The 13,430-nt window shown below is 38.9% G+C and overlaps 1 protein-coding gene across 1 annotated transcript in view; it reads left to right on the forward strand.

Moving 5' to 3' along the window:
- Nucleotides 1-13,430, forward strand: part of esyt1b (extended synaptotagmin-like protein 1b) — a 98,561-nt gene that overhangs the window by 13,425 nt on the left and 71,706 nt on the right. The window contains exons 5-10 of the mRNA XM_053636218.1: nt 907-979; nt 1,161-1,250; nt 1,491-1,546; nt 10,294-10,414; nt 10,770-10,946; nt 11,201-11,283. Of these exons, the coding sequence (XP_053492193.1) occupies nt 907-979; nt 1,161-1,250; nt 1,491-1,546; nt 10,294-10,414; nt 10,770-10,946; nt 11,201-11,283 (600 nt within the window). The remainder of the gene's footprint in view (nt 1-906; nt 980-1,160; nt 1,251-1,490; nt 1,547-10,293; nt 10,415-10,769; nt 10,947-11,200; nt 11,284-13,430) is intronic.

The following is a 13,430-nucleotide window of genomic DNA, read 5'->3' on the forward strand; positions in this document are numbered from 1 at the left end:
CTGCAAAGTTTGGGGCATGGTCATCAATAGGGGTGGAATTAAGTTTAAGTAGCTGTTTCTCTGGAACAATAAGTCTCATGTAATGCATCTTTGTACTAATTGCTAACTGGATTTTTAATGATATTTAGTTAGTTCAAATGCCAGGAGGGATGGCATTACTGGGTTAGTTCAAATTCCATCAGCAGGCATTTTACAGGCTGGACACAGTGGTTAAGGCAATGGACTACTGATTGGAAGGCCATAAATTCAAATCTCAGCATGGCCATTCTGCCACTATTGTGCTGCTGTGCAAGGCACTTAACCTTCAACTGCTCAGTTGTATCCTGTCTCATTTCTACGTTTCACTGGATAAAAGCGTCAGCCAAATGAGATAAATGTCAGTTTAGAAAGAACTGGCTGTTGGAAGAGGTAATTGTTGATCTTCCTGTTGTTTTGTTTTATGTACAGTGACAAGGTTGTGTGCCAGCTCAACATTTTGTCTACTACACATTTTGTTTAAACAGTAGGGGCAAATCCCACACGTAAATAGGCCCTTGGTGTGTGTATGCATCTAGCCATTTGCTAACCGTAATCATCCATTTGTGCTACCATTTGCTGTGGGAGTTAGACAGCTGCCCTGGTCAATCATTTTTTTAAAAAATATTTCTAATTCCAAACAAATGGGCTTGCTCATTTAATAGCTTGGATATTGTTACAGTGGCTGTTGGACACTTCAGTTGTGTCAGAAAATTTCTTATTTTGGCTTTATTCTCAGGTGTTAAACTAATGTTGCATGCAAACAAAAAAATCTCACTTACCAAAGTTAAGTATTGTTGCCAAGGAATATAAAATTTTCTTCTTTGGACAAAAACTATTTTTGTGTTATTGTCTTGATGTCTGTCTAACTGTATATCTCACTTTTTGCAGCTATGTGGGGGATGTAGAGATAAATGTGGAGGTGAAGAGGTATTTCTGTAAAGCTGGAGTGAAAGGGATACAGGTGAGCTTTAACTCATACTTTGCTATGTGCCTAGTTTTGAAACATCACACCATGTATCAAACTGTAATTACCATAATTACAATTGCTATATTGTAATTCTTGAATAAACTATAATTACTGTACCAAGAGTAGAGTAATTACATGAAGGTGAAGGAATATTCTTTAACACTGTCTTTCTCAGCTGAGTGGTATGATGAGAGTGATTTTGGAGCCTTTGATCGGAAATGTGCCCATTGTAGGAGCGCTCACTATGTTCTTCATCCGTAGGCCTGTAAGTTCCTGTACACTTACATCTCCTTTGCAGTCATCTATACCTTTCATCTTTTCATTGTAATCATTTTCCAGAAGTCTGTACTTGATTTAGTTTAGTCTTTTATTATATCAGTGTTGTACTTTCACACTATTATGTACCTACCTTGATCTTGTTAATATAGATTATTCTGTTCTGGAAGTGCCAAGTCTCCCTCTTTTCTTCCTCATCAGACTTTCTCCTTTTTCTCCTCTTTATCAGAAGCTGGACATCAACTGGACTGGTCTAACCAACCTATTGGACATTCCAGGACTCAAGTGAGTCAAGTAGAAATAACTGTTTTATAAAGGGACAATTTGATGATATTATTTTAACCGGTTAAAAGCTTGTTGATTTAAAAAATATTAAGTTGTACGTCCATTGTGATGTTTTTAATTGTTCTTAAATTACTGTTCTTCATTTTTGTTAAAATAATATTTTCCTAAAAAATCATACAGGCATTATTATGAAATAGCACTTGAGGAACCCCAGTCTGACTCTCTTCGAGTAGCATGCAGTGCAGTTTTCTGATCTTTCTGGAATGTAACATACTCAAAAACTTAAGTGAATTTGCTAACATATTATTCATTTTGTTAGCATAACATCATTAGCATAAAATACCGTGTATATACACCGATCAGTCATAACATTAAAACCACCTGCCTAATATTGTGCAGGTCCCCCTTGTGTGCCAAAACAGGTCTGTCCCATCAAGGTATGGAATTCCACAAGACCTCTGAAGGTGTGCTGTGGTATCTGGCACCAATATGTTAGTAGCAGATCCTTTAAGTCCTGTAAATTGCGAGGTAGGGCCTCCATGGATCAGATTTGTTTGTCTAGCACATCCCACAGATGCTCGATCAGATTTGGAGAATTTGAAGGCCAAGTCAACATCTTGAACTCTTTGTCATGTTCCTCAAAGAATTTTTGTGGCAAGTTGCATTATCTTGCTGAAAGACACACTGCCTTTAGGGAATACCGTTGCCAGGAAGGGGTGTACTTGGTCTGCAATACTGTTTATTTAGGTGGTACATGTTAAAGTAACAGCCACATGAATGTCAGGAGCCAAGGCATCCCAGCAGAACATTGCCCAGAGCATCCCACTGCCTCCACCAGCTTGCGTTCTTCCCATAGTGCATCCTGGTGCCATCATGTCCCCAGATAAACAATACACACTCATCTGGCCATCCACATGATGTAAAAGAAAACGTGGTTTATCAGACCAGGCCACCTTCTTCCATTGCTCCACAGTCCAGTTCTGATGCTCATATACCCATCGTAGGTGCTTTTGGTGTTAGACTGGGGTCAGCATGGGCACTCTGATCGGTCTGCAGCTATGCAGCCCCATACACAGCAAGCTGCAATGCACTGTGTGTTCTGGCACCTTTCTATCATAGCCAGCATTTTTCAGCAATTTGTGCTACAGTAGCTCTTCTGTGAGATGGGACCAGATAGGTTAGCCTTCACTCCCCACACACATCACTGAGCTTATTTTGAATGCTTATTGCATCTCTGAGTTTTGAAATCTCCTGCTTTTTGGCATGGGAAGAGAAATAAATATTTTTTCTCTGCAAAAAGGCTTTAAGAGGCCCCACAGTATAGCTCTTGAAATGCCAGGTACATCATTTGTCTCCAAAAAGAAAGCTATCTCTTTGGATCGAAATTTAATACATTTGTCATCCATCAGTAGGAGGGAATTCAACCTCCAGGGTTTAAAAGATGAATGGTGATTGAGGAAACTGAGCTTAAATGAACAAGATCTGATATGACCATATTATGATATTCACTTGATAAAATAAAGGGCATCAGTCTTTTAACCACCAAAAAAACCATATACAACCATATGTACGGAGGAGAAAAAAAGAGAATATCCTGTGTAACTTACAGCAAGGTTGATCAACTCTAATTGAGGATTGCTCTGTTGGACTGAATTGACAAAGTATTAATAATAATAATAATAAAATATAATCAATTATAATAACAGTAATAAATAACTATTATTAGTATTATTATTATTATTATGTTTATTGTTATTATTATTGACTACACACTAAGTAGGAAACAATGTAAAGAGCATGTCGTCACCCTTATAGATTGTCACTCTTCGTAGGCGGAGACGGAAGCATTTGCAGGTCAAAGCAATATAATCCAAACGGGAAAGGCAAAGTTCGTGGTCGTGAAACAGGCAGGGGTCAGGTGATCAGGCAAACAAACAAAACAAGGCAAGGCAGAAATCGGGGTCGAGAGCAGACATTATGGTAAAAGTCACTTGTCAAAAACATGATGAAAAGGCTTGGAGAAGGGCAAGTCTACTGAACGTTTACTTCGCGCCGTCTGAATGTTCCCAAAGTTCCTTTTATGCTGTGAGTAGGTGTGTGTGTGATTAGGTGTGTGAGATTAGAACTCCAGGGAAGGCGAGCATGTGCGTGTGTGGGAAGTGTAGTCCTCAGCGGCCATGTTTGTAGTTCGCGGTGCCTCCTGGGAAACTGAGTCACGGTTTGGCTGTGATATGACATAGATGAGCAAGCACCCAGAACAACACCAAGCATTTACTGTCCTGACTTGAATCACAAAATGCATTGCTTGTAATGTTGACTGTCCATAACTACCATTATTCATGGGACACCGCAAGTGAGTTTGGTCCTATGGAAACAAGGAAGAGTCTGTATATATCCACTGAACAGTCAACAATGTATTGAACCAACATTTCGTTGCTTCTCTCGCAAATGCGGATGGGCACATGCTCTCAGAGTGCTCAGGAATGCAGATTATTCTCACATTTTGCCCTAATTTTTTCATTGTCCTTCATCAGTGCTGCACAACTGGTTTCAAGGGCAATAACATAACCATCTACATCAGTGAGGGATTCTTCAACTTCCTTCTGCTTTTGCTCCTGTGCTTGCAGCGATGTTTTCACAGCCAAAATAGAGGATTTCACCTTGTATATAATCTCCACTCTGAGTGCAGCAACCTCCAATCTGATACCACCGAGGAGCTCGTGGATATCATCCCCCTGGCCCAGTGCAGTCATGTCTGCTGCTTGCATAGTTTGTTCGGCAATGTTCTTTTTCATATTGGCTTTCTAATGGATTTAATTAAAAGCAAATTAACTTTGTGCTAAGATGCCAGGTGTGTCGCACACGCAAATAAATAGAAATAATAGGTAAAATCAGAAGCGCTACTCAGAGCAGAAACTTCTCACTCCTCCAACTGGAAGTCCCTCTCTGTAGAATTTTCTTGACTTTGCAACACTTGCTATAATAAAGCAGTCAGTTGTAGTAAGAGGGGGAGTCATGCACCAAATATATTTTTAGTTATTAGAAAATCTCAAAGAAAAGAAAAGAAAAATAAAACAAACATTGACAGAAAACATAAACATAAATCAATCAACATTTATTTCTATAGCACATGTAAAAACAACACAAGCTGAATAAAGTGCTTTACACTCCCAAAAGTACAAAACACCAAAACACACACAATAAAACACAAAACTCATCACTGTTCAATCTCCATGCATCTAAGGACAATTATATGCAACAGAGTGGAGATGCGTTTTCAACATGGATTTAAAACATCCAATCAAGTCACAGGATCTAATATGTAGGGGGAGGCTATTCTAGATATATAAATATATATTGACCCTCTTCAATTTCCCAATGGTCATAGCATTGTTGAAGATCACTAATTCATGAAAGCATAAGACATAAGCATAAAACTACATTTAAATGATTTCACCAAAATTTCATGAAGATGGAAGACACCTAGAAGGTAACAATGAGACATAGTGTGTCATGGTCCTCAATTAGAGTATAGTCCAAAGTCTAAGGCAAGCATAGTGAGACATCATTGAGACATATAATCGACCCCATGAACATAAAGAGTGGAACAGAAGTGGATTATTATATATATATATATATATATATACATATACACACACACACACACACACACACACACAGTGGGGGAAATAAGTATTGGACGTGTTAACATTTTGTTCAGTACATACAGCGGCAAGAAAAAGTATGTGAACCTTTTGGAATTTCATGGTTTTCTGCATACATTTGTCATAAAATGTGATCTGATCTTCATCTAAGTCAAGGGTATTGACAAATATAATGTGCCTAAAATAATAACACAAAATAAATTCTGATCCCTCATGTCATTGAACACACTCATTCAACACTCAAAATGGCAGTGGAAAAAGTAAGTGAACCCTTAGAATTAATAACTGGTTGACCCCCCCTGGCAGCAGTAACCTCAACCAGGTGCTTCCTGTAGCTGTGGATCAGACCTGCACATCATTCAGGAGGAATTTTAGCCCATTCTTCCTGGCAGAACTGCTTTAACTCTGTCATATTATTTGGACGTCTCATGTGTATGGCTCTCTTCAAGTCATTCCATAGCATCTCTATTGGTATGAGGTCTGGGCTCTGACTTGACCACTCCAAAAGGCTGATTTTGTTTTTCTGAAGCCATTCTGTTGTGGACTTGCTCCAGTGTTTTGGGTTGTTGTCCTGTTGCATCACCCAACTTCTACACAGTTTCAGCTGACGTCCAGACATTCTCACATTATCTTGAAGAATTGTCTGATATACTTGGGAATTCATCTTCCCTCAATGATTGCAAGCTGGCCAGGGTGTGATGCAGCAAAGCAGGCCCAAATCATGATGTTTCCTCCACCATACTTTACGGTTGGGATGGTGTTTTCATGATGATATGCCGTGCCCTTTCTACACCATATGTAGTGCTGTGTGGTTTTTCCAAATAGTTAAATTTTAGTTTCATCAGTCCACAACACATTTTGCCCATACTGCTGTGGATTGTCAATGTGCTCTTTTGCAAACTTCAGGCATGCAGCAATGTTATTTTTAGTAAGCAGTGGATTCCTTCGTTGTGTCCTGCCGTAGATACCCTGCTTGTTCAATGTTTTACGTATTGTAGACTCATGAACAGAGATGTTAGCCAGTTCCATTGATGCCTTCAAATCTTTGGTGGTCATTCGGGGTTGTTTCTTTACCTCACTGATGAGTCTTCATTGTGCTCTTGGTGTCATTTTGACTGGGCGCCCACTTCTTGGTAGAGTAGCAACAGTCCCAAAGTGTCTCCATTTGTGGAATGTTTTCCTAACTGTAGACTGGTGAATTTCTAAAGTCTTTGAAATCACTTTGTAACCCTTGCCAGCTTTGTGTAAATCAACAATTCTTGATCGTAGATCCTCTGAAAGCTCTTTTTGGCGAGGCATGGCTCACATAAGTGTGTGGTTCTTGTGCAGAGCAAACTCCAAAAGTTTGAGGGGTGTTTATCAGTCAAAGTAGCTGTAGTCCACACCTCCAAACTCATTTTCTTAACGAGACTGCAGGTGTGCTAAAACCTGACTCCAATTAGCTTTTTTGAAGTCATTAACTCAAGGGTTCACATACTTTTTCCATAAGCACTATGAGGTTTTTTTGGTTGTTCTCAATAAATACATGAAAGATCAGAATTTTTTTGTGTCATTATTTTAGGCACATTATATTCGTCAATACCTTTGACTTAGATGAAGATCAGATCATATTTTTAACAAATTTATGCAGAAAACCAGGAAATTCCAAGAGGTTCACATACTTTTTCTTGCCACTGTATATTTCCAATGAGGCTATTCACATGAAATTTTCACCAGACATCAGTATTAACTCAAGAAATCTGGAACTATAAAGAATTCACAACATTAAAGTCCATAAATAAAGTTATGTGTAATAAAGTGGTATGACACGGGGAAAAAATATTGATAAACTTAATTGGTTTGTAAGACGATGTGCCAAGCTTGGGACTGTTAATTAACCTAATAAGGTTGAGTTGTTGCGATTTAGTGAACGCTAGCAATCACAACGTTAGCTAGCGTACTTGTTATTCCAAATTTCACTTGTATAAAGTTACTGACATTAGAGCTCTGGGACTACTTCTTTAACATTACTAACATTACCATTTTCCTGACGATTACAAAACAAGTTGAGCTCCTCACATTAAAGTGTCAACTTAACGTTAAAATTTGCCCCTGATGGTTCCATTTTCTTTATTCTAAGATATTAGCAAGGCTAATACTGTCATAACCACAAGATAATTAAATTTAATTTGCTTTTGGATTTGTTTTGGAACATGAGACTAATTCACTAATTCAATGACAAAATTGTGTGAGTAAATGCAAGATGGGTGGCAACATATGTGATCATTTACTTAACTTTTGTGGTTGGTCAGATCAGTGTAACACTGTTCTGCATATTGAAGTTTAACCCTCTTACCCCGTATGGCCGAAAAACCGGCTTGCCCGTCTTTGATCTATTTCCGTAAGGACGATATACTGGCTTGGTCGTCTATGCCAAATCCCCGTAAGGCCGATATAGAGGATTTACAGTGTAAACGTTATCCCGTAAGGCCGGTGTACCGGCATTACTCTGCTATGATTCCTTACTTATTTAATTATTATTTTTTGACCCGGAAGGTTGATGACGTCATGACGTCACGACGTGATTATGTTATTACGCCGGCATTACGATGAAGCTGATCCAAGCGTGAATATTGGTGTACTAGTAGAAGTGAACTAAAAATGCCGAAGCGAAAAGCTAATCGTGTTCCAGCTAAAGTTACACCTACAGTGAACACAGGTACATCTAAAACAGTGAAAAAAAGGAAAAAAACATATACAGTTACACAGGCGAGAGCGAGGATTCTAGATAGTGACAGCAGTGAAAGTTCAGGCGATGTTGAAACCGAAACCGAAACTGATAGAGACGCAAACTCTCCTGATTCAGACCCTGATCCATCTTCATCTTCAGCATCAACCAGTGCGACTGACACTGCAGGGGTCTGGAGTCATAACCTGACCATCTCTTCGTGAAAACACTACCTGCTGGTCTGATTATCACCAGAAACTTGACTTTAGGCGCTAAAATGCATTTATTTATTTATTATTTACTTGAATTTATTCAAAGGCATTGACCACGCTGATGCTTGTATGGTACTTCTAAATGAGTAGAAGGATTTTAGCGAGCATTTTTTTGTAATTTCTCTAGTTAAGAATTGTGCTCTAAGTTTAGTAAAAACACGGAACTGCTTCATTTTCAAAGTAATATTACACAAATACATTATTATAAGTTGTTTCAAGGCCTAAAAATGTTAAAATTAAAATGTTGATTTTGGCCCAGGAACTCAGGGTTGGCGTGCTGTTTCTCTGAGGAATATAGGGTTATGGGACATAATACTGTGGGAACTTAGGGGTTAGAGGGTTAAAGGGGTCATATTATGATTTTTAAACATTTTTAAATGTTAATTATGTTGTTTATTGGTGTAATAAAATAGGTTAACATGCCTTAATGTTCAGAAACACATTATTTGTCAAATAATGTACATTATTGCAGTACCTTTATTCCCAAGCTGCCTAAAATGCTCGGATTTCTCTCGGAAGCCCCTCCTTCCAAAAAGCCCAGAGTGTTCTGATTGGCCAGGTGACCTGTTGCATTGTTATTGGCCAAAAGTCTTGCATGTGTCAGAAATGTAACAGCCCTTGACTTAGCTTTAATCTCCAAAGTTGATAAAGAAATTCTACGCTCCTAAGCAACATGTCGTCGGTTTTACCGTATCAGTTTGATCCCGAGTCAGATTCAGAAAATGCAGATGATCAAGCGGAACCAACTTTGCAAACATGACTTGAGCAGAACATTTCACAGTGGTTTTTATTTTGTAACTCTCTTACCTTTCAGATACGATGTAAATTCCGTGGGAAAAACTATGCTATGTACACAGTTTCTGGGTGTACATAGGTACTCATGCAATATATCTTTGGAAAGCGCCGATTCTTGTGATGCAATTGGTATAAACTGTTTCAAGAGAGAATCACAACAGCAGCTACAATCAACATCTCTGTCAGACCACCAACATAAAAACAAATGATAAAAAAACTGAGGCAATTTAGCAAACATTAGCTAGCACGTTAGCAGAGGTCTACAACTGAGCCACAACACAAAACTCCGCATTTGGACAGTCAATAGCAGATACTTCATAAAATAATCAAACACACTTACAGGTTCTGATTCAGAAGCACAAGACTGTCTGAGCAAAGTGGGAATCACCCGACTTTTCAGGAGTAGCCTTTGTGTGTAACCTGCCTTGTACTCGCCCAGGTTCAGGAAGCTGTCCTTCATTAAATGTGTTGCACACAAGCATAGGTACAGATTGTACTTTTCAGGAAAATAATAAATAAATAAACAGTGTAAAAATAAATAAACAGTAACCACTGATTCTTACTTTGGTCCCTTTTGGAAGGCTAAACACACAGCATCTCCACAACATGGTAAATGGTCTGCACTTATATAGCAGTTTTATCCAAAGCCCATTCACACACACACTCACACACCAATGGTAGCAGAGTTGCCATGCAAGGCGCTAACGTGCCTATCGGGAGCAACTCAGGGTTCAGTGTTTTGCCCAAGGACACTTCAGCATGTGGAGTCATGTGAGCCGGGAATCGAACCACCAACCCTACAATTAGTGGACAACCCGCTCTACCACCTGAGCCACAGCCACCCAGTGCCTGGATTCACTGAAGCCTCAACTGAATTCATAAAGCCTCGCCTTCTTTCTTCATGGCTCCCTTTGAGGGGAATTATGCTGCTAGCACACTCCGTAACGTAGAGAAATTACGGAAGTAAATCTGGACTTCAAACGGTGCGTTTTGGGTAGGTCTGGAGCAGTGTTCTCTGTTAGATAGAATAATTCCCTTTGGGGAAAATATGAGTTTTGGGACATTGCAGAGTTTATACATGCACAGATACATTACACTCCCAAAGAGAAGGAAAACATAAAAAAAAAAATCATAGTATGACCCCTTTAGCAGGCCACCGGGGGTGGGGGAGCAGTTGGGGGAGGCATGTCCCCGAACCCCCCTAGGGGATTTGAATCTTTGTCACCGTTTTCACCCCTGATGAGTTTGCATCCCTGCAGATAAAACAGTAATCACTCTTTATTCTTTATTGCTTTCATTCTCTCTCAGCTTGAAGTCAAACACTATGATAATGGATGCCATTGCCTCCTTTCTGGTGCTGCCTAACCGCCTCACCATCCCATTAGTGGAGAATCTACCAGTGGCACAGCTTCGCTCCCCTTTGCCCAGGGTAACATGCACACGCAATTGCATATACACACATACAGTACATTTACCATTCATTCATAAATAGCTGCTCTCATACAAAATCATCTGTAAATACACCAACTGTCCAATTCAATTCAATTCAAGCTGTTATCCAATCATCCAATCATGTGGCAACTAGGTAATTATCATTTTTACTAGTTTTATGATGATCACTTTGTATAACCGCCGTGAGCAGAATAGCATTTCAGTATGTACAACACCTTGAGGTGGATGGGCTAAAACAGCAGAAGGCCGCATCAGACCACATTTTTCCATGCCAACTGAAGGTCTTAAATTATATACACATTCTCTTTCCCTGTTTCTCTTCCCCTTTTCAGGGTGTGGTCCGTATTCACCTGTTGGAAGCTGATAGATTGGCTGCTAAGGATAACTATGTGAAGGGTGTGATGTCAAGCATGTCTGACCCTTATGCTTTGATAAGAGTGGGGCCACAGACCTTCAGATCCCACCACAAAGACAACACAGACAGCCCAAAATGGGGTGAGGTATATGAGGTAAGACACACACAGACACACACACACACACACACACACTCAGCCATTACCCGTCCAGTTTTATAACAAAGTAATATGCAAGATGTAAGCGTCATGTTACTGAAACGTACAGTAACATGTTTCTGCTAAAACTAAAACAGCCTTTAAACCACCCTTGAAAAAAATACAAAATCATATATCAAGACATTTTCTCTGAGAGTGGTCCTCTGTGAACCATACTGAGTTTCACCTTGACTGTGTTGTGTGTCTTTCAGGTAATTGTTCATGAAGTCCCTGGTCAGGAGTTGGAGGTAGAAGTGTATGATAAAGATCCAGACCAGGATGACTTCCTGGGAAGGTATCATCATTTTTCTTTGTTGTACATTCATTTATTTTTATCTTTAATATGTTGCCATGCTTCTTTTACAGAGGATTTAAAATTTGTCCTCAAGGATATTTAGTTGTCTTTTTTTAACTTATATAACTCAGATTCTGTTTATATTTTTTCATATTTTTTATATTGTTTCATAACTTACAGCTGGAGTAACCAATTAACTTTGATTTAATTGGTAATTAAAATTTGGAATTACTGTGGTGCTTGAAAATTTGTGAACGCTTTATTTTTATTATATATATATATATATATATATATATATATATATATATATCTGCTTAAGTATGACCTAAAACATCATCCGATTTTTACATAAGTCCTAAAAGTAGACAAATAGAACCCAGTTAAACTAATTAGACAAAAATATTATACTTGGTCTTTTATTTATTGAGGAAAATGATCCAATATTACATATCTATGTGGCAAGCGTATGTGAACTTCTAGAATTAGCAGTTAATTGGAAGATGAAATTAGAGTCAGGTGTTTTCAATCAATGGGATGGCAATCATGTGTGAGTGAGCACCCTGTTTTATTTTAAAGAACAGGGATCTATCAAAATCTGGTCTTCAAACACATGTTTGTGGAAGTGTATCATGGCATGAACAAAGGAGATTTCTGAGGACCTCAGAAAAAGAGTTGTTGATGCTCATCAAGCTGTAAAATGTTACAAAACTATATCTAAATAGTTTGGACACCAATTCATGGTCAAACAGATTGTGTACAAATGGAGGAAATTCAAGACCATTGTTACCCTCCCCAGGAGTGGTCAACCAACAAAGATCACTCCAAGAGCAAGACGTGTATTTGTCTCTGAGGTCACAAAGGACTAAAGCCTCTCTCACATTGGCTAATGTTAATGTTCATGAGTCCATGGCAGAGTTGCAAGGAGAAAGCCACTGCTCTCCAAAAAGAACATTGCTGTCTGTCTACAGTTTGCTATAGATCATAAAAAAATGTTCTGTGGACGGTGAGACCAAATAAAATTTTTGGTTTAAATGGGAAGCATTATGTTTGGAGAAAGGAAAACACTACATTCCAGTATAAGAACCTTATCCTGTCTATGAAAAATGCTGATGGTAGTATCATGGTTTGGATCTATTTTGCTGCATTTGAGCCAGGACGACTTGCCATCAATGAATTCTAAACGAAAATGTCAGGACATCTGTCCGTGAACTGAATCTCAAGACAAAGTAGATCATGCAGCATGAGTGAACCCAAGCATACAAGTCGTTCTACCAAAGAATGGTTAAAGAAGAATAAAGTTAATTTTTTTGGAATGGCTAAAACAAAGTCCTGACCTCAATGTTGTAGAAGGACATGAAACAAGCACGGAATGTGTGGAAACCCACCAACATCCCATAGTTGAAGCTGTTCTGTACTGAGGAATGGGCTAAAATTCCTCCAAGCCGATGTGGTGGACTGATCAACAAGGGGGTCACAACAGATACTGAAAGCAAAGGTTCATATACTTTTGCACTCACAGATATGTAATATTGAATCATTTTCCTCAATAAATAAATGAATAAGTATAGTATTTGTATCTCATTTGTTTAATTGGGTTCTCTTTATCTACTCTTAGGACTGTGAAAATCTAATGATGTTTTAGGTCATATTTATGTGGAACTATAGAAAACTCTAACTTTCAAGCACCACTTTATGGTGGCTTTGTTGTACAGCAAAGCATCTACAAAGAATCTGATTAAGGCACTACAAAGAGTATGCACTCATGCCGGTGCTGTGTCACACAGCAAGGTAACACACTCTGAGAAAAGTCTTATCTGTCCTGTTCTGTGTATATGTGAGCTCACAGATGCCGATGATAGGCTTGTGTTGCTCTGATTGACAGGGGAGAGGCAGTAATGCCAGCCCCCCAACTTGAGAGCACGGTCAAATTTGCTGTCTTGACACCTTGCCCTGGATGTCTGTGGCACTGTTGGGATTCGAATTCTTGATCTCCTGATGATAGATCAAATACTTTTCTATTGTGCCACTTGGGGGCCCAAGACAGTTTCCAGCTGTCTAGTTGATTGTGTCCCAGTGACTGTTCTATCTGGGACAACAGGTTAGATTTATTAGATGCCATGTGCAGAGGGCCCTTCAGTATCAACAAC

The sequence above is a fragment of the Ictalurus furcatus genome, chromosome 11 (assembly GCF_023375685.1).
Source record: "Ictalurus furcatus strain D&B chromosome 11, Billie_1.0, whole genome shotgun sequence".
Classification (NCBI taxonomy): Eukaryota; Metazoa; Chordata; class Actinopteri; order Siluriformes; family Ictaluridae; genus Ictalurus; species Ictalurus furcatus.